This window comes from Saccopteryx bilineata, chromosome 4, assembly GCF_036850765.1.
Source record: "Saccopteryx bilineata isolate mSacBil1 chromosome 4, mSacBil1_pri_phased_curated, whole genome shotgun sequence".
In the NCBI taxonomy this organism is placed as follows: domain Eukaryota; kingdom Metazoa; phylum Chordata; class Mammalia; order Chiroptera; family Emballonuridae; genus Saccopteryx; species Saccopteryx bilineata.
This window is the reverse complement of record NC_089493.1, coordinates 255754705-255779756: the sequence shown is the minus strand read 5'-3', so window position 1 is coordinate 255779756 and position 25052 is coordinate 255754705. Positions and strand designations below refer to the sequence as shown.

At 34.9% G+C, this 25052-nt stretch overlaps 1 protein-coding gene across 9 annotated transcripts in view; it reads right to left on the bottom strand.

Annotated features, from left to right (window-relative positions):
- CSNK1G3 (casein kinase 1 gamma 3) overlaps positions 1-25052 on the bottom strand; it is a 106449-nt gene that overhangs the window by 64981 nt on the left and 16416 nt on the right. For all 9 annotated transcript variants that reach the window (XM_066274202.1, XM_066274205.1, XM_066274204.1 and 6 more), the window contains exons 2-3: positions 8684-9111; positions 125-165 (exon numbers count right to left, since the gene is read on the bottom strand). In XM_066274202.1, the coding sequence (XP_066130299.1) occupies positions 125-165; positions 8684-8861 (219 nt within the window). In that variant the 5' untranslated portion in view covers positions 8862-9111. The remainder of the gene's footprint in view (positions 1-124; positions 166-8683; positions 9112-25052) is intronic.

The following is a 25052-nucleotide window of genomic DNA, read 5'->3' as shown; positions in this document are numbered from 1 at the left end:
ATGCATATCACTTTCCCAAAAAATACTCAAGTTACAAATGATATGAAAATTAAAAAGTAACTAAAATGTAAGTTAATTATTAAAAAAAATAACAAGGGATTAAGGAAAAGACATATGAACTTACCAGTTTAATTGCCACATATTCATTTGTGTATAAATTTTTCCCTTAAAAAGAAAGAAAAAATGTCAGATTCTACTGGTAATTGTTAAAGATACATTATGTAACAGCACACTCTGAGTGGGGGAAAAAAGCACATAATATGTTTAGAGGAAGCATTGGTTGCTTCCAACTATTTAGCAAAAACCTCAAAGATGAGAAAATACTAAATTTACGATCAACTCAATATATTTAGTTAGTGTTTCACCTGGATTCAGAGTAGAAAGTGATACAATAAATATCTCAGCCTACCAACAAAATTGGAAAGATACTTATTTTGTTGAAATACTGTACATAACTCATAAAAGTAATCAATAGTCAAACACAGGCTAAACTAAATTTCAAAACTAAAACTCTTATATACCATAAAAACGAGAACACAAAATTCCTCTCCCAGTCATGACCTCATTTTGAACCTTTATTATGGGATGTAATCTGACTAAGGTTCATATGTAATACAATAAATAAAATAAATACATGGAAAAACCTGTAATATATTAAAAATAAAATAAAAATGTATTATTCAATAATTGGCTCAGATAAACTAGCTAATTATCTTGAGGAAAAGAGTTATTATTAGCACTTCAGTGTATAACCAAATTAAATTTAAAATATTTTAAGTTAGATATAAGGCACAAAACAAGAAAAAAATATTAGTTTTTAAATTTATTTTTCAATTACAGTTGACATACAATATTCTATCAGTTTTAGCTGTATAACATAGTGATTACACATTTATATACTTTAGGAAGTGATCCCCTCATAAATCTAGTACCCATCTGACACCATACATAAGTTTTACAACATTATTAGACTATATTCACTGTTCTGTATTTTATATCCCACTTCTATTTTTATAACTGTCTTTATAACTTGCCAATAAGTACTTCCTAATGCCCTCACCTTTTTTCACCCATTCCCCAGCTCCTCCCCACATGGCAATCACCAATTTGTTCTCTGTATTTATGAGTTTCTGTTCTTTGTTTATTTAGATTCCACATATAAGTGAAATCATATGGTATTTGTCTTTCTTTGACTTATTTCACTTAGCATAATACCCTTAGGTCCATTCATATTCTCACAAAAGGCAAGATTTCATTCTTTTGTATGGCTGAGTAATAATCCATGGTGTGTATGTACCACATCTTGATCCATTCATCTATCAATGGACATTGAGGTTATTTGCATATCCTGATTATTGTAAATACTGCTGCAATGAACACAGGGGTTCATGTATCTAAGAAAAAATATTTCTTAGTTCAATATATTAAAGCTTTCCTAAATACTAAAAAAAATAGAAAAAAATTAAAAGATTAGAAGATTTTATACAGATTTGATTGCATAAAATACATATTTTAAACTTCTGTACAGTGAAAAAATCTACCATATTCAAAGAACACGTAAATGACAAACAAGAACAAAGATTTAATACATTATGTAAGGAATTCAAATAAATCACAGTAATATTTGCAATGGTGAACTGAAAATAATCTAAAAAGGCCCAGTGAGTAAGCATCTGTAGCCCAAGTAAAAATTTTTAAAGCAATAAGTGCATGAAGTCAATTTGATATATAAATTAATGTTTCTTATAAGTACATTAAAAAAATTTTAAAAACCTGGCCAGTTAGCTCAGTGGTAGAGTGTTGGCCTGGTGTGTGGAAGTCCCAAGTTCGATTCCCGATCAGGGCACACAGAATAAGCGACTATATGCTTCTACACTCCTCTCCCTCCCCTTCTCTCTCTCTCTCTCTCTCTCTCTCCATCTCTATCCCTCCCTCTCACTCTCTTGCAGCTATGGCTCCAATGGTTCAAACAGTTTGCCTCAGACATTGAGGATGGCTCCATGGCCTCGCCTCAGACACTAAAATAGCTCGGTTGCTGAGCAAACCAAAGCAGCAGCCCCAGATTAGCCGAGCTTCACCTGGTAGGGCGATTGCGGGGTGGATCCCAGTTGGGGTACATGTCTGTCTCTCTGCCTCTCCATCTCTCACTTAATAATTAATAAATAAATAAATAAATGTGTGATTTCTGAATTTCTAGTATTTTTTCAATAAGCATGTATTATTTTTTATAATAAGAAAAATAGAACAATGATAGCCTTTTTTTTTTTTTACACCTATGATAGTAACTGGCCCTGGTCACACTGGCTACTGAACACAGAACAGGCAGACATCAACTTAAACCCACATGATTTCTAGCATAACATTCCTGACTTCCTTTTATAAAGCAGCTGATAAACGGCCGTAAAACTTCTAGCCAAAATTTCAGTCTTGGATATGTTGCCACCATTGTACAAAAATGTTTATTCATACACACAGTGTAATATTTTTCTGAATTTTATCCTTATTTTATAAAAATAAATGAAAAGGGGGGAAAAAGGCATTCATACTAATACTAAATAGCATAAGTCTCATAAACCCACTAGTTTGCCAAACGATGGAACTCAATAGGGGTACTAAGAACGGTGCACATTAAGCTGTCTTCTGGTAATCTTGGGCCATAAATATTTTTAAAATATTAGAAAACATATTTTTTAGTCAATTACTTTAGCATTTAGCTGTAACTTCCTATATATTTTTAAGAATATTTTATGTATGAAATTTTAGGCTTCCTCTTCCAGTAAGTGTACAGTGAATAATTTAATGGTACAGTAACTTCATCTTGAGGAATTGATATCTAACAAGAGAACAAGTCTGTTTTAAATTCAAAGATGGAATATGTATTTTTCTCAAGACATTGTCATTTTTCATAACTATTTTGTATATGTTATTCATCCGCATGTATACAAGGAGTAAATAATCACAGGATAAAAAATCAGGTTAAATACAGATTCTATAAAACCAAAATATACCAAATACTCCTAAAAGTAGTTTTTGTTGGCATTTATATGGTCAAATGTCTACTTTTATATCACAGCAAGAAAGCACTAAATCCTAAAAAAATCATCCTTTCAGCCCTGGCCAGTTGGCTCAGCGGTAGGGCATCAGCCCAATCTGTGGAAGTCCCAGCTTCAATTCCCGGCCAGGGCACACAGGAGAAGAGCCCATCTGCTTCTCCACCCCTCCCCCTCTCCTTTCTCTTTGTCTCTCTCTTCCCCTCCTACAGCCAAGGCTCCACTGGAGCAAAGTTGGCCCAGGCGCTGAGGACGGCTCCATGGCCTCCAGCTCAGGTGCTAGAATGACTCCAATTACAGCGGAGTGATGCCCCAGAGGGGCCGAGCATCGCCCCCTGGTGGGCATGCCGAGTGGATCCCGTCAGGCGCATGAGGGAGTCTGTCTGTCTGCTTCCCCCCTGCCCCCCCCCCCAGCTTCTCACTTCAGAAAAATAAAAAATAAAAATTTTTTTAAATCATCCTTTCTCAAATATGGGATTTTGCTGAACTTTGAGGGTTATACTTTACATCAGTATTTGTTATATGCATTAACAAATGATACACCAACTATGAGTGAGAAAGGAATGTAGTATGTATAGAGAAAATATAGAGAAGACAAGGCTCAAAGTAGACTGACTTCAGTTTACTGATGTTTTAATCCAACTTTAGAAGATATTCCCAATAGAATTTTAGGCATATTAAACTTGAAAAGATGCTTTTACCAATTCTGTGGTAAATGGATGGTAATTATAGAAAACTATGTTCTACAAAAATAACATATATGTTTATAGAAGGAACTACTATTTAGCCACCAACATCCATGCTTCCCCTTCTATAAGAATAGAACATACAAATTTGAAAATGGTTGTCCAGCCAGAGACTACATTTTCAGCCTCTCTTTCACACTGTGTGACCATGTGATTAAATTCTGAATATGTGGTATGTCACTCCACTCTCTAGAATAAATGTGTGCTCTCGTGGCCCTTTTTCTTCTTCCTGCTAGCTGTGGAGCAATCACCTCACACACAGAGACTGAAGCCACCTATTCAGCATGCAGAAATACCCTGACAGTCCTAGGTGCTGTCCCTCCAGGTTGTGTTATGTGACAGAAAAATAAACAATTTTGCTTAACACTACTTTGCTATAGCATCATAGTCTCTTCCTTATTATTATATTCTTCAGATAAGTTTTATAATATGCTTCAGTTAGGAACAATAGAAAAATCAATAAACATAAAAATGATAAATCCCTTCTTTGAGCATCGCCCAATATTCCAAGGTTGCGATTCTAACCCTTGGTCAGGGCACATACAAGGAACAACCAAGGAATGCATAAATAAGTAGAATAAATTGATATTTCTCTCTCTCAAAATCAATAAATAAAATTTTTTAATTAAAATTTTCATTTAAAAAACATGGATCCACTCAAATCTGCATGTTTATTTGACATATAGTAAAGGCCTTCAGAATGTTCAATAATTCTTAAATATAAACAGTTAAGTAAAAAAGTTATGAGCTATACAGGAATAATCAGAAGTCCTGTGGCACACTTATTATGTGAAAAGTTACATCTTATTTCAGAGATGGTAATTCTTAAAGCAATTCATCATACCCTTGTGCTGTGTTTTTTTATGTGATGGTCAGCAGGTGTAGCCACAGAGGGGACACAGAGGAGGCTCAGGAAAAGAAAGTTTATAGTGCTCACAGGTCCCAGAGGAGGGGTCACGGGAAGCATGTTCTGGTCAGGAGGTAAAAGATAGGAGCAATGAAGAGCTTAGTCCAAGGCCTTTGGTTTCCAAAAGAAAGGCAAGGAGGGCAGGATAAACAGTTTAGAATTGGCTAGTTTGAATCATTTTGATAGCAAATCATTCTGGTGGCCTCTGGGCTATACAGGCGGTCTCTAGTTGTCTTGTACCTGGCCCTGGGATGACTAAGAAAGAAGACTGCCTCCTGGAGCCTAACAAGCCAGATTGAAGTATGGCTCTGGACAGTTTAGTTTGCAGATCAAAGGCATGCTCTCAACCGAGAACTGGCTAGCCCCAGGAGAGAAATCTCTCCCAGCCAGACAGGCTGAGCAGGATGTCAAAGCACCTTAAACCATACACAAAATATATAAAACATATGTAGAAAAAATATATATAAATACACTACAACCCTATATTTTAGCTAACTATATTTGGTCTTATTCAATGCCTGTTAAAAACATTTCTAGGGATTTCAGTTGATTGTCTAAGCTAGAAATATATCTACTAATATGCAGAATGCAAGCCCTACCACCAATATATATAAAGATGAAATGACATTAATTCATCATTTTACAATTAAAAGTAGATTAAAATAGCAAAAACCTTCACCTAAAATTAATTTTAGAGTATTGTTTAAAATGTTTACCTATATTTTAAAACTCTCAAGGCCAATTTATGCCCAACTTAATTTTTTTTAATAATTATCCCTAAGAGTAGTTTCAACAGTAGCACTGTTTTTTCTTGAGTTATTTGGGGTTGTGTGTAGAGGTGCAATTCCTAGTTAGTGCCCAAGAGGTCTGAACACCAGGCAGCGTGCAAAACAGTCCTCTACAAAATAAAAGAACAGTCCAGCCCAAAATGCCAACAGCACCTTCGTTGAAACCCTTAATATGTATACCTTCTATTCTTTTTTACCCAACACTAATCATAAAAGTTTTAGTGCCAGTAATCAAATGTTTGAGATGAGTATATTAATGTGGTTTTTAAAAAGGCACTTTAAGAATCTAAACCAGCTTTTAACATGAGCATGATTATATAGGTATAGGAAGAATGATGCTTATAATAACTTTTTCTGTACAGAGAAATCATTTCGGGGCCTCAAAAAACAGTAAAATGTCCCTTTATTTAGTAGTTGCACAAGGGTCAATTGCATATTATAAATATACATAAAACAGATACATATATAGAGATAATATAATTAAATAAACATATACAAAAGTACAATAAATACCAACAGGTAGTTACAGATAGACAAATAGGTAGATATTGGATTAACAGATGGATGGATAGATGGATGGATGGATGGATGGATTAATAAATCATCTTATTCCTATTCCTGCTTATTCACAGACTGCAAAAAAAGAGTTATTTAACAACTTTTTTCGTGTATAGCATAGTGTGTCCACAAAGTCATGGTGCACTTTTGACCTGTCACAGGAAAGCAACAAAAGATGATAGAAATGTGAAATCTGCACCAAATAAAAGGAAAACCCTCCCAGTTTCTGTAGGATGGTGTGGTAGCATGTGCGCATGCGCAGATGATGACGTAACACTGTGTATACAGCAGAGCATCCCACGGCCATGCCAGTCGAGATGTGGACGGTACAGAGGAAAGTTCAGTGTGTTCTGCGGCTCGCTAAATTCGAATCCGTGACCAAAGTGCAACGTGAATATTGGCATGTTTATAACGAAGCACCACCACATAGGAGTAACATTACTCGGTGGGATAAGCAGTTGAAGGAACCTGGCAGTTTGGTGGAGAAACCCCGTTCTGGTAGGCCATTAGTCAGTGCCGAGTCTGTAGAGGCTATACGGGTTAGCTACCTAAGGAGCCCTAAAACATCTGTGTGTGAGCCCACGTCGAACTGCACTGAATAGGTATGAAACTGGGAGAGTTTTCCTTTTATTTGGTGATTTCACATTTCTATCTATCATCTTTTGTTGCTTTCCTGTGACCAGTCAAAAGTGCACCATGACTTTACGGACACACTGTATATAGTTTTAGTATATGGTACATACAGTTTCTCATATTGCCCTGGTTAAAATGGCTCACACACATACATATACATACACACTATGGATATGTATATACATGTAGTTATTTTGAAATGAATTCTGCCCTGGCTAGATAGCTCGGTTGGTTAGAGTTGTCCTGAAGTACAGAGGTTGCAGGTTCAATCCCCAGTCAGGGCACATACAGGAACAGACCTATGTTCCTGCCTATCTATCTATGTCTCCCCCTCTCTATATAAAATCAATAAATTTTTTAAAAGTTTAAAGAAAAATGAAATGAATTCTATGAAATCAATTCTAAATAAAAATGGCTAAAGTCCTCCAGTATTAAAGTCATGCACATAATTGATCTAGCACAAATATGTATAACATAATATATAGCTGTAGAGCTAATATATATAAATTTTAAAATATATACATATAATATGCCATAATTTTAATTTTTAAAAAGAACAAATATCTTGACATCATCTTTTAAAGGAGTCGAATCACTGTTTTCCTAAAATCTGCAGGCACATTGCTGGTCCTTTTTATATTATTATCTAAATTGAATCTTTACAATAACCTAGAAAGTGGAAATGATCTCATTTTAAAATTGAAGAATTTGAAGCCCAAAAAGGTTAAATGACTTATGTGTTGCATAATAGCAGGAGTAATTTTCATATTTTCCCAGTATATTATCAGTGCCTAATCATGCCTCATACATGATAAACCTGCAATAAATTTTGAATGGATGGATAATGGTGCTCAAAGTTAGACAAGAAAATAAAATGGTTTTTCTAACTCCAAAATCATACATAGTTTAAGAACTTCAAAATATCTAATTCAATACCCATAAAATACGTCATTCACCCTTTAAAATATTTGAATCCCTACTAAAACGCAAGAGTCTGCCAGTTACATCATATTATAGCTACATACAAAGTATGTCCTTACCCTTTACTAGTTTGCTTCATTTAACACTACACATTAACTATACAAAACAGTAATAAGATGGAAAGAGTAACTACAAATCAGGGTGTTTTACAAGATGAAAAGGAAAACTACTTAAGTAAATAAACACACAACTGAATTTATCTCTAACAAGTAAGGCTGGATCTAAAAAAACCGGTGAAGCCAAGTTTTTCCTTTTAATTTCTAAAATTCCCACTATTGGTGGTCCATTGACCAGGACCCTCAAGATAGCTCAATACTGACTCCCATATAACCATGCTGCCCTCCTTGTTTCTGTTCAGTAAACACAGCCACATCTCTAATGTGAGTTAAAAACCTAAATTTTGTTCTTGCTTCTCATCAAATTGCTGTGTGACATCTGGAAAGTAACCTTCCATGACTGCGTTTCAAATTACTTATATGTAGTTAGGAGGTCTAATTACATCAATGTTTCCCAAATAATGCCTGATTCTAAGAATAAACTGAATCAGGACTTTGTGTCCCCGACCCTAAGCCCCAGCCTGGACACTTTTGGGGAAAAGAATAAATTACTACAATGTAAATTTTACTGATTTTTATGGAATTTCAGAATATAATCTTGACTTTAAGCCACACATATCCTCCCAAAGTGATCAGTTACTAAACGTTTTCAAATCTGGAAAAGTAGCCTAAATATCATTCCTAAGGAATACACTGTAAAGGTTTCCCTGGCACCTATTTCAGCCTGCTGGGACTTTTTAATTTACTTTCTTTTTCCTCATATGCTAGATGGTCAATCTCAAGTAAATAGTCATATATTAGAGAATTCCTTACTAATGAATATATAAGTACATAATAAACTTCCAACATATATATTCTTTAAAATGACAACAAAATAAACAATTAAATGAATCATTTTCATTAAAAGGTATCTTTCATTTTAAAGAATGATTCCCACAGAAAGGCAGTAACAAAAGAGTCTTACCTAATCGTAATTCTCCAAAATTGCCACATCCAATTTTTTTTCCAACTCTAAAGTTAGGTCCAACCATTAAAACTCCAGAGGACGAAGACCCAGTTCCTCGAGAGTTGTGTCCCGACCGACCACTAGGTCGTGCCATTCTATCATCTGACTTGTCCTTGTCTTTCTTTTTATTATCCATATCAAGTTTGCGGTACTCCACTTTGAATTCTTTAATCAAGACAAGCACACTGAAATAGGGTATTGTGAGAACAGGTACATCACTAGGTAACTGTACCAGCTGGGTTATGTTAACATTCAAATTGCAGTAGGTAGTCAATTAACTGGTGCGTGTTCATCCCATTCGTAAAATTTTTCTCAATTGTCTTTTCAGCAAAACATGTCTTCCAAATTTTCTTTTCAATGATGTACGTACTGATATTGATAGAGAGCTAAAATATTAAGAAAAGAAAATTAGTCAACTCAGGGAATTAAAAATATCTTTGATAACAACAAAATTTCAGGCAATGGATTATTGCTATTTACTGATGCCCACAAAAACAAACCACATAAGATTCAAATAAACAATCATCCTTTATTCCTATACCATAATATAAAGAAGTCACAAAAACAAAACAAAAGAAATCAGGGTTTCAGCTACTTCTTAAAAATAAAAAAGTGACAAAAATATATTGAGTGTTTCATAAGCCAATATACATTCACTAACCTGGACCTTCCAACTTAAAATCATTCAATTAAAAAAATACTAAGAAATCTCCTATAAGTTGATACAAGATTTTCAATTTAAAAGCAGAAAAAGAAAATACTATGATAATTAGTAAAAGATCTTAAAAATATCTTCCACATGTTTCTACACTTGATTATCAAAGCTTCTTTCTAATATACATCCTCATTTGACCCTCATTTATTCAATATTTTTTACCCACCAGCTGTACATGGGAATGGTGCTTAGAATGATAATACAAAGATAATTCTTGCTACCTTATCAAGTAAAACAATTAATTCTCATGTAACATTTGAACTAGGCCTTAAAAAAATAAATGTAATTTTGCAAGGTTAAGAAATGTTGGCAAGTAACAACCTTATGAGGTAGAGAAGGTAGGTTTTAAATTTCCTAATATGAAATGATATTTTCAAACAACAGCTCAGATAAGGGCCTAATATCCAAAATATACAAAGAACTCATAAAACTCAACAACAAACAAACAAACAATCCAATAAAAAAATGGGAAGAGGATATGAATAGACACTTCTCCCAGGAAGAAATACAAATGGCCAACAGATATATGAAAAGATGCTCATCTTCTTTAGCTATTAGAGAAATGCAAATCAAAACGGCAATGAGATACCACCTCACACCTGTTCGATTAGCTGTTATTAGTAAGACAGGTAATAGCAAATGTTGGAGAGGCTGTGGAGAAAAAGGAACCCTCATACACTGTTGGTGGGAATGTAAAGTAGTACAACCATTATGGAAGAAAGTATGGTGGTTCCTCAAAAAACTGAAAATAGAACTACCTTATGACCCAGCAATCCCTCTACTGGGTATATATCCCAAAAGCTCAGAAACATTGATACGTAAAGACACATGCAGCCCCATGTTTATTGCAGCATTGTTCACAGTGGCCAGGACATGGAAACAACCAAAAAGCCCATCAATAGATGACTGGATAAAGAAGATGTGGCACATATACACTATGGAATACTACTCAGCCATAAGAAATGATGACATCGGAACATTTACAGCAAAATGGTGGGATCTTGATAACATGATACGAAGCAAAATAAGTAAATCAGAAAAAAACAGGAACTGTATTATTCCATATGTAGGTGGGACACAATAGTGAAACTAAGAGACATTGATAAGAGTGTGGTGGTTACGGGGGGGAGGGGGGAATGGGAGAGGGAAAGGGGGTGGGGAGGGGCACAAAGAAAACAAGATAGAAGGTGACAGAGGACAATCTGACTTTGGGTGGTGGGTATGCAACATAATTGAACGACAAGATAACCTGGACTTGTTATCTTTGAATATATGTATCCTGATTTATTGATGTCACCCCATTAAAAAAATAAAATTATTAAAAAAAAAAAATTTCCTAATATACCAATGAAAAGCTGAAGCTCAAAGAGAAATTTCAAGGTTTTGGAGGCATCTACCCCATTCATCTTCTCTAGGAATTTCATCCATCAAACATATCACAAGTCTGTGGCAAATCTACATGCTTAAATGTTTCCATTTTTGTTTGAAAAATCTGAATGGATTCCTAATATTTGCAATTAAAGAAGCTTTGCCCTGGCTGGTTGGCTCAGCAATACTGTGAGCCTGGTGTGTGGAAGTCCCGGGTTCGATTCCCAGCCAGGGCACACCAAAGAAGCGCCCATCTGTTTCTCTACCCCTCCCCCTCTCCTTCCTCTCTGTCTCTCTCTTCCCCTCCCGCAGCCAAGGCTCCACTGGAGCAAAGTTGACCAAAGTGCTAAGGATGGCTCCATGGCCTCTGCCTCGGGCGCTACAATGGCTCTGATTACAGCGGAGCGATGCCCTAGAGGGGTCGAGCATTGCCTCCTGGTGGGCATGCCTGGTGGATCCCAGTCAGGCGCATGCGGGAGTCTGTCTTTCTGCCTCCCCCCAAACTCCCCACCTCCGGCTTCTCACTTCGGAAAAATAAAAAAATAAATTTAAAAAAAAGCTTTGAATTCAATAGATCCTAATACAAAAACTAGGATCAACAGAAAGGCCTTATTTCTATTTCAGAAATCATTTTTATATAATGTAATCATAACAAGGGTTTAAACACACTGTTTTCAGATTTTCAGCAACCCCCTCAAACATATAATTAATCCTATTTATACATTCTTTACTATATTTACCATACTCTTATTTTGCAGATTAAACTGTAAGCATCTGTTTTGTATATATATATATAAAACAGAATTGTTTTGCATATACTGTTTATTCTGTTTCCTGCCATAATAGAGTAACTAGACACTGAAATTCCCCTCCAGCTGTAAATAACTAAAACTGGACAACATATATGGAGCACTTGCAATATGAGGCACTGGATAACACGCAGGGAGGGATCTTCAAGAAAAGAGAAACACCTTGGGGAGAGTTTTCTGACTACAGTGAGGAAGGTGAAGCTCAGGCAGCACACAGTAATCACAAATCAGCGTTTGGGGCTGGTGAAGTGAGTGGAACTTGCAGGACATGATGCTGATGGTGAGGCAGCTGTGCAGTTTGGGGACTAGGGAGAGGGAGAGCAGAGGCTAGGCCAGACATGGGAGGGATGATATTCTGAAATACCTAGCAGACAATGGCTACTAATAGGATAAAATGTAGGATAGATATACTAAAAGCTATACAATGCTGGAAGACCTTAAAGTTCCTATCTAGTTAAGGAGGAATCTCATTAATATCCAAAAAATTCAGCTGAGACACCACAAAAAACAAGCCTTAAGAGCAAAGATCTAGGGCAGTGTTTTTCCACCTTTTTCAAATCATGGCATGCATAAACTAATTGCTAAAATCTACAGCACACCAAAAAATATATTTTTTACCAATCTGACAAAAAAAAGAAAAAAAAGTATAATTTTGACTCATTCACACCAAATGGCTATTGTTGTGTTGGTTGTTGTCATTGTTTTATTTGACAATCTAAGGGAAAAGAGGTCAATGCCTCTAACTAGTGTCAGGTATTACAAAAGTTTCAATAATTCTTGCAGCATACCAGTTAAAAATCGCTGACCTGGAGTAAGAACTACTATAGACTGGTCCAACTAAAGCCTAAAGCAAGCCTAGACAGGATTTAGGACAGCTCCAATTAAATTAACTGCATTCAGAACGTAATTCAACATACCTAAAGAGACAAAAAACAAGACTCTCAACAATGTTGAATTCATCATGTCCAGCACACAGCTAAAAAGTACCAGACATGCAATGAAGCAGTAAATGTACCCACAGACAGGAAACAAAGGAAACAGATTCCAAGATGGCTCTGATACTGAAATTAAAAGACTGGATTTTAAAACTATTAAATAGTTGTTAAAGTCCTAATAAATTGAAAAAGGGCAATGGGGCAGAACTGACTAGGATATCATCTATGAGTGGAGAAGGAAAAATGATCAAAGTATGTACTGCTGACCCCTGAACATTGTGAAGTCGGGGAAGGGAAGGAGTGCCAAAAATCTGCATATAGCTACAATTGGCCCTCCATGGGCACAAAGAAATTGAACTACAGGGGTTAACTGAAAAAAGTCCATTTGTAAGTTCCCGCCTGCACTGTTCGAGGGGTCAACTGTACTGGTTATTGAGAAATGAAGCTGTTTCCTATTTTACTCCATCCAGTTCATCACATGCTAGAAATTTTAAGTTTTAAAAATATTTTTAACAAATTAATTTCTGATTAAAATATTTTCTTATTAAGAATATCAAATAGTGCTAGGACTCTCCTTATGATAGCACCTATCGAACAGTACTAGAATTGCCTACAAGTTTGTCTACAGCCATGGTCAGCAAACTCCAGCCTTCAGGCTAAATCTAGCCTGTTGCCTATTTTGTACAGGCTACGAACTAAGAATGGTCTTTACTTCTTTATATGGTTGGGGGGAAAAAGAATAATATTTTATGACACATGAAAATTGTCTAATTTTCATAATTTTTTTTTTTATAAAAAGGAATCCACTACGCATTGTTACAGCTGTTCCGTGCTATAGGTTAAGTCATTGTGAGAAGGCACAGGTGGCACTCATCATTTCACACTACTGCCCAGCATGCCATAAACTGCATTGGTCATCACGCTTTTAAGCACAGTGGAGTATAGATTACATATTTTAAATTAGATGGCAAAGTGCTGTATTTATTATATAATGACACTAAAGAATAAATTGTAGTTGGACACAAATTATTAGTATTCTACTGCTGCATAACAAATTATCAAAAACTTAGCAGCTTACACCAATGCACATTTATCAGCTCACTGTTTCCACAGACCAGAAGTCGGGACATGGCTCAGCCGAGTCATTTGCTCAAGGTTTCACAGGCTTCATTCATGGTATCAGCAAGGCAACATTCTTATCCAGAGACTAAAGTGGACAAGAATCCTCTTTCAAGCTCCTTTGGATTGTGGGCAGATTCATAACCTTGCAGTGTACAACTGCGGGGCCCAGCTTTCTGCTAGCTCTCAGGTGGCAGCCCCTCTCACGGCCCACACAGGGTGCCTGCAGCTCCTAGAAGCTGCCTACACTTCCCTGCCATGTGGGCTTCTCTGACATGGACACTGACTTCTTCAAACCCCCATAAAAAGAAACTCTGGTTCTAATCTTCTATGTCTCATATGAGGTAACATACCCTGCCCTCTCATACCTAAGTCCCAATCTTTGTACCCTTCCTTGATACACCAGTTCTGTCAGATCCCGGGATCTTTCTATCTCCTTCCAGACCTCTATATGCTGCCTGCCTGTCTGATACTAGAAAGAGCATAGAATTAGAAAAAAACTTTTGGAATCCCAACTAGTTACAAAGCTTTAGGCAAGGCTTAATCTGTCTAGCTTATTTTAATAATATAATAGGAGGTTCACACAAGGAGATTTTAAAGATATTCTTATATTATGCACAGTATAATAATTGCCTATTGTATCTGATGACAAGGATTCTTATTATATGTAACTGTGATCTCTGAACCTGGTACCCCACTGGGCACTTAGGATAGCAGATAGATACTATAGATTCATAAATAAGTTATTTCCATCTCTAACCATTTCTAGATTTCAGTTGTATGATTCCTATCTACAGCCCTCCCAGCTACATATCACCAGACTCCATAACAACAGGCTCTTCATTCACCTGAAGCACATCAGTAAATCCCAATGAGCCAACCAATGAGCTACAAGTATTCCTAGAAGTTATTTCTTGGATGAGATGCCATTCTCTTGACTGAATTACAGTTCTAATTCTGTCTGTGTTTCTGCCTTCTGTACTAACTCACTCTAACACTAAAGAAAAGTAGTTCTAGGCCCTGGCCGGTTGGCTCAGCGGTAGAGCGTTGGCCTAGCGTGCAGAGGACCTGGGTTCGATTCCCAGCCAGGGCACACAGGAGAAGCGCCCATTTGCTTCTCCACCCCTCCGCCGCGCTTTCCTCTCTGTCTCTCTCTTCCCCTCCCGCAGCCAAGGCTCCATTGGAGCAAAGATGGCCCGGGCGCTGGGGATGGCTCCTTGGCCTCTGCCCCAGGCGCTAGAGTGGCTCTGGTCGCAACATGGCGACGCCCAGGATGGGCAGAGCATCGCCCCCTGGTGGGCAGAGCGTCGCCCCTGGTGGGCGTGCCGGGTGGATCCCGGTCGGGCGCATGCGGGAGTCTGTCTGACTGTCTCTCCCTGTTTCCAGCTTCAGAAAAATGAAAAAGAAAAAAAAAAAAAAAAGAAAAGTAGTTCTAAAAACTACAGATATTCTTTTAGTTATACCTAATACCAGTAGCCCTGCAGTCATAAATACAAATGCCCAAATAGGCAAGGCAGGTAAAATATTCAATAAATCAACTAATCAAGCAAAGTATAAGACAATAAGGAATATTGGGGGCTGTGGCATACTGGAAAGCAAATACCCCATTTTAAAAGGGGTAGATATTACACAGCTGTAAACAATTGTTACCATTCAGGTATACTGGATATTCTATTTTCTCTAAAAAATCCAGATACCTTGATTTTACATAAAATCTATTCAGTTGCATTTTTCTAACCACTTACTATACTAAGCACTTTAAATAGATTAACTCACTAATTCTCACAATAAAGTACTATTACAATCCCTATATTACCAATAAGAAAACTAAAATTTAGAACAGTTATTCCACTTGACCAGCATCATAAAGTTATTAAGTGGTACAAAAAGAATATGATTACAAAGAGTCATATTCCTGAGGTCATATTCTTATCCATTTTATCTCTAGTTATTTTCTTGTAATTCTGTGACCTTCCAGAGTCTGGACTGTGCCCTTCTCTCTAGATCTCTGTTAAGTCAGCACCCCCTTGACAGCCTGTACTACAAATAAATACAATACCTCAGTGCTGCCAGAACCTACTTAGAACCAATCTGGGGGTGGGGTGCAGGGACCCCCAGTCAACAAGCTCCATGCAGGCGCGCACACACATACACAGAGCATTAAAGTCATGAATCTATAAAACTGCAATATGTTCTTACTAAGGTATATTCTTCTGCGCCAATACTGGATATCTTATCAGTTAATTGTAATTCGCTATATATATTATCAATAAAGAGACTTAGAGGGAGACAGGAAATATTAATAAACTTTTGGAAGATGGAAAGAAAAGAAGCATGTACTGACAGATGAAACAATAAAGATTGCTAATGCCCAAACTAAGTGCCTGGGAAGACCAGGCCTGAGTAAGGCACAAATCTGCCAGTTAGAAGTCCAGAAAGGCTTCCTAAAGGAAATCAGGTGAAATGGTAAATAGCAGTGAAAAGGGAAGGGAGGCTATTATTACTGCCTCCTATGTAAAAGAACAAAACAAATCTCTAAAGAAAACAAAGAAAGTTCTAAAGAAAAAATGGGAAGATGAGTAATAATGTGGAAGGATTATATGTTGGCATCAGAGAATAATATATGTCGCAACTGGCATTTTGAAAATCTCCTTGCTTAAAGACTGGTTCCGAGTGCCCACCCTATGAAATGGCTAGTCAAAAAAAAAACCATCCATATACAAAGGGTTCCAAGAGATTTATGAAGAAAAGGACAGCAAAGAAAACCAAAACCATTTACCCAGAAATATTAACCTAATCTATCATTAACATAAACAATCAAGAATCACTCGATTTGTGAAGAAAGCTAGTAATATGAAAGAAACATATCCCAAAAAAGCAAGAAAGTAAAAAAAAAAAGTGTTGAAGAAGCAGATCGTTAAAAAATAAGAAGAGTACAACAAAAAATAAAAACAACCCTTCAGAGATTTTGAGAAGAATAATTATGCACAGGCTAAGGAAATAATGCTACATTAAATGAGATAACCAAAGACAAGTGGGACAATTCTAATATGTAAAACAAAAATACAAAGAAACAAAAGAAAAAAATTTAAGGCAGAAAGAAGGTATTCAATACCTCCAACTTCCAATTAATAATAGAAATTAATAGGAAAGACAGAAAATATAAGAAACTTTCAAGAAAATATTTCTGAGCTAGAGAAAAAAAAAGGACCCACAAAGTACTAATCAAGAAGGAATACAGGGGGTCTTCAGGTTTTGACAGTCTCAACATAGGACATTTTGAGTTTACATGGCTCAATTCCATTAAAACAAAAAAATTGAGATATGAGTGTTTCAGTTTACACAATCAGTGTCGATTTTTTTTTACTCACTTTTTGTCATTTTTTTCTGTTCCTACAGTACAGTATACAGTACAGTATATTTATGTCCTTTTTCTTTTTCTGTGGCTTAGTTGTGTTTTTATGTTCTAGATTATGATTTTATAACTGTATTAGGATAGGTAAGTGACTTAGACTAGGGTGTGTTTCAACTTACACCAAAATTCGGGTTACGTCACTGTCGTAGGAACACAACTATGTTGTAACCCAAGGGAGGACCCCTGTACTATCTGGTACTTCTAAAAGTTTTAGTAAACATGCTTAATTGATTTTCAGCTTTTAGAATCCAACATATCAAAAAAATGCAAAAGAAATGTTACAGGAGAGAATATAAACTCTTTCAACTTTCATAGTGTTAATTAAAGTAACACTACAGTTGACAGACACTTAGCTGATTAAGGGGGAGTAGAAGTAAAAGGAAGAATAGGGATAAGAATATCTGTACCTTACTAAGTACAAAGTAAAAAGATAATGTAAAATTTGTTAAAACTAAAAAGTAGAAATGTAAGAACATTATTTAAAATGTCAAAGGTAAGCAATAATAGCCTAACCAGGCAGGGGCGCAGTGGATAGAGCATCACATGAACCTGGGATGCCAAGGGCCCAGGTTCAAATCCCTGAGGTTACAAAGGCTTGAGCATGGGCTCATCCAGCTTAAGCGTCATAGACATGGCCCCACGGGGCTTGAGCCCAAAGGTCGCTGGCTTGAAGCCCAACGTGGCTGGCTTGAGCCCAAGGAGGCTGGTTTGAACGAGGGGTCACTTGCTCTGCTGAACCTTCCCCACCCCCATGTCAAAGCACATATGAGAAGCTATCAATGAACAACTAAGGTGCTGAAACCATGAGTCAATGCTTCTCATCTCTCTCCCTTACTGTCCCTGCCTGTCCCTGTCTGTCCCTTTCTCTCCTTCTCCCTCTCTCACTAAGCAATAGATGAAGTAAACATTACCACTCAAACATTTAAAGACAGAAGGGAAATTGGGAGTATATGTGCTAAAATCTCATCATTCTTAGGTATAGATTTAAAACAATGCATCTGTGAACAAAGACAATTTTAATTCTTCCTTTCCAATTTGGATACCCTTTATTTCTTTTTCTTACCTAATTGAATCTGCTAGAACTCTCAGTACTATGATGAGTCAAAATGGTGAGAGTGGGCACCCTTTTCTTGTTCCTGATCTTAGAGGAAAAGGTTTCAACATTTGCCATTGGGTAAAGTGTTTGCTGTGGGCTTGTCATAGGTGGCCTTAACTTTGTTGACATACATTCCTTCTATATTGAGAGTTTCTTTATTGAAAAAATGCTGAATTTTGTCAAATAATTTTTCTGAACCTGTTAAGATTATTTTTTTAAGATTTTATTTATTCATGGGGGGGTGGGAGAACAGGAAGCATCAACTCCCATATGCGCCTTGACCAAGCAAGCTTGGGATTTTGAACCAATGACGTCAGTGTTCCAGGTCAACGCTTTATCCATTGTACCACCACACATCAGGCTAGACCTATTAAGATTATCACACAATTTTTATTCTTCATTCTGTTAATGTACTGTATCATTTTTTGGATGAACCATCTTTGCATCCCAGAGAGAAATCCACTTGATCACAGTGTATGATACTTTAAATATTCCTCTAAATTCAGTTTCCTAGTATTTTGTTGAGTTTTATACCTACAAACTGGGGCAAAAGTAGGTTTACAGTTGTAAGTACACAAAACAGAGAGCTTATTCTTATATTATCATTTATTAATTGTTATACTGTTTTCTGTACGAACTGTAAACCTACTTTTCCCCACCCTGCACATTCATCAGGGATACTGGCCTGTAATATTCTTGTCTTGCCCTGAGTGCCCTTACCTGGGGCTTTGGTATTAGGGTAATGCTTGCTTCATGAAATGAGTTAGGAGTATTTCCTCCTCTTCAATTTTTTTGGAAGAGTTTAGAAAGAACTGGTGTTAATTCTTCTTTAAATTTTGGTAGAATTCACCAGTAAAGCCATCCAGTCCTGGGTTTTTCTGTTTGGAGATTTTTTTTTATTACTAATTCAGTTATAGGTCTATTCTGATTTTCTATTTCTTCCTGCTTTAGTCTGGGTACACTCTATGTTTCTAGAACTTTATTTTTTCTTCTAGATTATTTGATTTGTTGGCATATAATAGAGTAGTTTCTTATGATTCTTTGTATTTCTGCAGTGTCAGTTGTAATAGCTCCTCTTTCATTTTTTATTTTATTTGCTCGAATAAATGCTTCTTATTCTTTATTACAGCTTAAACCTTATTTTGGTTGACATTACTAACAATGAATTCTCTGAAAGAGAAATTATAAAAGCAATCCCATTTGCAATAGTATCAAATAGAATAAAATGCTTAGGAATAAATTTAATCAAGGAGGTGAATGACCTCTACAGTGAAACTGTAATAAAATAATGAAAGTAAAGAAGAAAGATATAAACACATCAAATGATATCCCATATTCTGGGATTGAAAGAATTAATATTGTTAAAATTTCTATACCACACAAAGTGATCTACAAAGTCATTGGAATCCTTATCAAAATTTCAATGGTTTTTTTCACAGAAATAGAAAAAAGAAATCCCAAGATTTGTATAGAACTACTAACAACCCCCAATAGCCAAAGCAATCTTGAGAAAGAAGAACAAGGCTGGAAGCATTACACTTCCTGATTTCTATCCATACGACATAAGTATACTAATCAAAACAGTATGTTATTGCCATAAACACACAGATCAACAGAACAGAATACAGATCTCATAAATAAATCCATGCATATATGGTCAACTAAAGGGGAACCAAGAATACACAAAGAACTGTCTCTTCAATAAATGATGTTGGGTAAACTAAACTAGATACTACCCACATGCAAAAGAATGGAACTGGACCCCTACCATACATCACTCACAAAAATTAACTTGTAATGGGTTAAAGACTTAAATGTAACTGTTAGAAGAAAACATAAGGAAAAAAGCTTCTTGACATAAGCACAGACTACACAAGTAAAAACAAACAAGTAGAACTTCTGTACTAATATGAAACCATTAACAAAATTAAAAAGAAAACTACAAAATGGAATAAAACATTTGCAACCCAAGATTATGATAAAGGGTTAATATCTAAAATATATAAGCAACTCATATAACTCAACAGCAAAAATAAATAATAAGTAAATAACGCTGATTTAAAAACAGTCAATGGATCTGCCCTGGCCAGATAGCTCACCATCATCTCAAAGCACAGAGGTTGCCAGCAGTTTGATCCCTGGTCAGGACACATAAAAGAGCAGATCGTGTTCCTGTTACTCCCTCTCTCCCTCCCCTCCCTGAAATCAGTAAAATAAATATTAAAAAAATAAAATAAAATAAAAATAGGCAAAGGATCTGAATAGACATTTTTCCAAAGAAGATATACAAATGGCAAACAGGTACATGAAGAGGTGCTCAACATCATTAATCACCAGGGAAATGCAAATCAAAACCACAGTGAGATAGGACTTTATACCTGTTATGATGGTTACTACCAAAAAGACAAGAGATAACAAATGTTGGCAAGGATATGAGGAAAAGGGAACCCTTGCTCACTGTTCACGGGATGTAAATTGGTACAGCTATTATAGAAAAAAGTATGGATGCTCCTCAAAAAACTAAAAATAGAACTACCCTATGATCCAGCTATCCCACTTCTGGGTATATAGGTACATATCCAAAGAAACAAACAAAAAAAGTATCTCAAAGAGATATCTGCACTGTCTGATTCACTGTAACTTTATTCAGATTAGCAAAGATATGAAAACAAACTGTCAAGAGACAAATGAATAAAGAAAACATGGTGTGCTCAGTGGAACATGATTACAACATAACAAAGAAGGAAGTCTTAACATTGAGACAATATTAATGAACCTTGAGGGCATTGTGCTAAGTGAAATAAACCAAAGACAAATACTGTACAGTATCACTTATTTGTGGAATCTTAAAAAATAAGTCACAACTTATATAGAGAGAATAGTCTTTGCTAAGGGCTGAGAGAAATAGGAAAATGTTGGTCAAAAGACACATTTTAGTTATAAACAGTAAGTTCTGAGAATATAATGTATGTAGATTATGGTGACTACAGTTAATAATACTGTATTGTATACTTAAAAGTTTACTTAGAGAATAGACTGTTTCACCATTCAAAGAAGTAATTATGTCAGGCAATGTATGTGTTAATAAACTTGATCAAGGTGATCATTTTACAACATATGTATACCAAAACATCACATGGTACACTTTAAATATATACAACTTTGTCAATTATGCCTGAATAAAATTAGAAAAACTAAAAACATAATGCAAAATATGACAGAATCAGGGAAATGTGTATGCACATTATATTGTTATAAAAGTAACAACCACTGAAGTTTTCAATCCAAAAATAATTAAATGTATTTTTAAACATCTTCAGACTCAGAGAAAGAATTAGACATGAGTTTTTATAATCTATAAATTTAGAACTATTAAAGTTTGTGAAAACTTAGTAAGTTCCTTTTTAGCTTCAGAGTACTCCTTACCAAAATATAATAACTGCAACTATGAATTTATGCTTCTCATCTCTCTTCCTGTCTCTCTCTTACTAAAATATATATAAATAATTCCTTTAAATATCAAATTTTCTTCTATCTACAATCCTGATTAAATGATCCTAAAGTAACATTCTTTTCTCCTTGTATGGTCTGATAAAGAGATTTTTAATTGTTCTCTCAAAAAACAAGTAGCTTTATTAAAAAATTCAAAGACTGGATATATAAAACAAGAGGCTATTGCTTATAGGTATTTCTGTATTACTTTAATATTTTACTATATATAGGCATTAATTTAATAAAAATATCAATTCTATGAACAAACTGGTCATCTTCATCCTAAAATAAATTAAAAGAAAATAAAACACTTTCAAATGATTAAATACTAAAGTATTAATTGACTCTACAAATCATAGTTTTTGTTTTGGTTTGTTTTTCTTTGCTTTGAATAAAAATAGTCACCAATATTAGAGACAGTTGTGGAGTTCTTAACCTGAAATTCATGAATCTCCTGAGCATTTTCCTAAGAGAAAATCCAGAGCTTTCGACAAATTGTCAAGATATTATATAACCCTAAAAAAGTTAAGAACTACTGAAAAGAATATTGTGATTTTCTTACTGAATTACTTTATAAATACATGCTTAGAAACAATCTTTTCTAAAAACTAAATAACATCTGTACTTCATTTAAAAGCCAACTTTGTTATAGAAAAGTATTTAGGGCAGTTTACAAAAGGCACACACAATACAAAAGGACAGAGAAAAGTTTTAAGTAAGAAAATCAGGAGGGAAGTAAAATAATATTGGAAATAAAACTATATAAACTTACGAAATGAATACCAGCAGTACAGTACCTGCACTTAACACATTTTTCTTCATTCTAGTAGTCAAGTAAAAACAGAAATATAAGTAGATACAAGATTTGGTGCCCATTAAAATTACACCAGCTGCTAAAAAACTCACTAATAATTCAGTAATTATCATCTGTAGTATTGTGTTATACTTACAGATGCAATCAAGTTTCTCTCAAAAGTTTTAAATTCAAAACTAATGGAAAAAATACAGCTTGAAAACTTAAAAATTAGGCATCCATAGAATTAAAAAACTATTGAGGGAAGAAAGTTTTCATAGAAACGTATGTAGCTTATAATTTTTTCTAACACAATAAAATAGTGATTTATATGGCTTAAGGAAATTTGACTTTTTATAAGACATACTGCTAACTAAAATTTTAAACCTTTTACAACCAAAAAGAATGAACATGCATTTAGTTAATGTGCATAAAACTACATGAATGTGCAAAAATTGTAACAAAACATTTATAAATTACGTTTGATTCTATAATTATTCTCAGCATACTGACTTATTAAAGTATATGTTAAAAAGACTAAATTTATCAAAAGGATGCATTTTTAAATTATCCTGAGAATAGATGAACAAATATGAATAATCAATTGCCTTGCTTTCATAAACAATTACAATTTTGCTGTAGTAACATCCACTAAAAAAGATAAAGATGAACTGTTAAATACAAAAAACATTAGACAATCTGATTATATGTGTAGAAATGTAGGCCACTGGCATACTTCTCATTTGATGAGCACTGATCCACCTTCAAAACATAAACTAGAAAATCAGACTTTCTAATCTGTATGGCCCAATAATTTAGGATATTACAGAGCCAACTGACCTCCTTTAGGTTGCAACTACATAAAACAGAGTAAGTAGTCAGACAACATATCAGTATGGTATATTATTCTAACTCTTAAACCACCTAAAGCTAGCTAGAGCTTTCAAGTAAACACTAAGGAGCAATTCCAAATTTAAAAATTATTATTAATACTCGACCTAGCTGCTAAACTATTGTTGCAATAAATATAGAACTGTTCTATGTACCTGTTAAAATTAAATATTAAAAGTTTCTGTAGGTTTCTTTTCATTTTCAGCATGTTATTCAATGTTCTTTGTAAATACAAAATTACAAGTGAATAGAAATTTTAAAATTAATTTTCTTTGTTACTTGTCAAAGCACTGATTTCACACTGCTTTGTTATCCTAAATGAAACAGTCCATATTTAGTATATGAAATGATCAGTTTATTGTTTCAAATGTTTTATTCAGTCCCTATAAAAATTATATTACAATACATGTCCCTACAATTCTCCTAAATTTAAATGAGTAAGGAAATTTGTAATGTGATGGCTAGCTGTTACATCACATGCTTCTATTAGCAGCAAGTGTCCCAGATACTGGTTTCTGGCATGAGCTCAACTGTGATTGTCTAAGAAAAGACTAAACACTTACTTTAAAAGCTAAATCATTAACTGTAATATCAAAAATGGAGATCAAGTTCTCTACATCCTATAGAACTTATTTTGTCTCAGAAATATTTAGTAACCATCATCTACAACATTTTACATTTTTGAAACCTAACTTGAGTGTGGTCCCTTATATATTCCTATTAAGATCCAGGATAGTCTAGCCTTTAAAAGTTACCTATTCGTGGGTCATTAAACCAATTTAATAGGTCCCAAGCAACAGCTCTTTTCAATGAAATAATTTCAAACAGAAAAGAAAATGGAGTGCACATATGCAATATAAACACTTCTATTTAATACAATTTTCTTTTGGTTATTTATATGAATGAATATACATCACTGGGTCACAATGTAAAATACATTTCTATAGGTTGTGGTGAATTTATTTCCATGAATTGTCAAAAAAATATTTCTAAGTTTGAAAGCAACTTAGCATAGGAGTATCATCAAAACAGTATATTATAATTGGTTATAACAATTTTTAAATGAGAACTTTTATTAAAATGTTTTCTTAATAGACATAAATCTGAAAGTCTAATTAAATAAATTTTATAATTATCCAGATCTGGCTGTTAGCCAGTAAATAGGATATGACGATTTCAAAGGTTCTAAAAATGTCTTGTGCCTCCTCTTTTCACTTTCACAGGTGAATTTATACTTCCATTGATAATACCCCTTATCAAAGCTAATGAGTAAATAGTTAAAAAAAGAAAATGTTTTAATATTTTTAAATTAATTTTAATGGGGTGACATTGATAAATCAGGGTACATATGTTCAGAGAAAACATCTCCAGATTATTTTGACATTTGATTATGTTGCATACCCCTCACCCAAAGTCAAATTGTCTTCCGTCACTTTCTATCTGGTTTTCTTTGTGCCCCTCCCCTACCCCCACCCCTCACTCCCTTCCCCCCCCCCAAACCATCACACTCTTGTCCATGTCTCTGAGTCTCATTTTTATGTTCCATGTATGGGATCATATAATTCTTAGTTTTTCCTGATTTACTTATTTCACTCAGTATAATGTTATCAAGGTCCATCCATGTTATTGTAAATGATCCAACGTCATCATTTCTTATGGCTGAGTAGTATTCCAAAGTATATATGTGTCCGTCC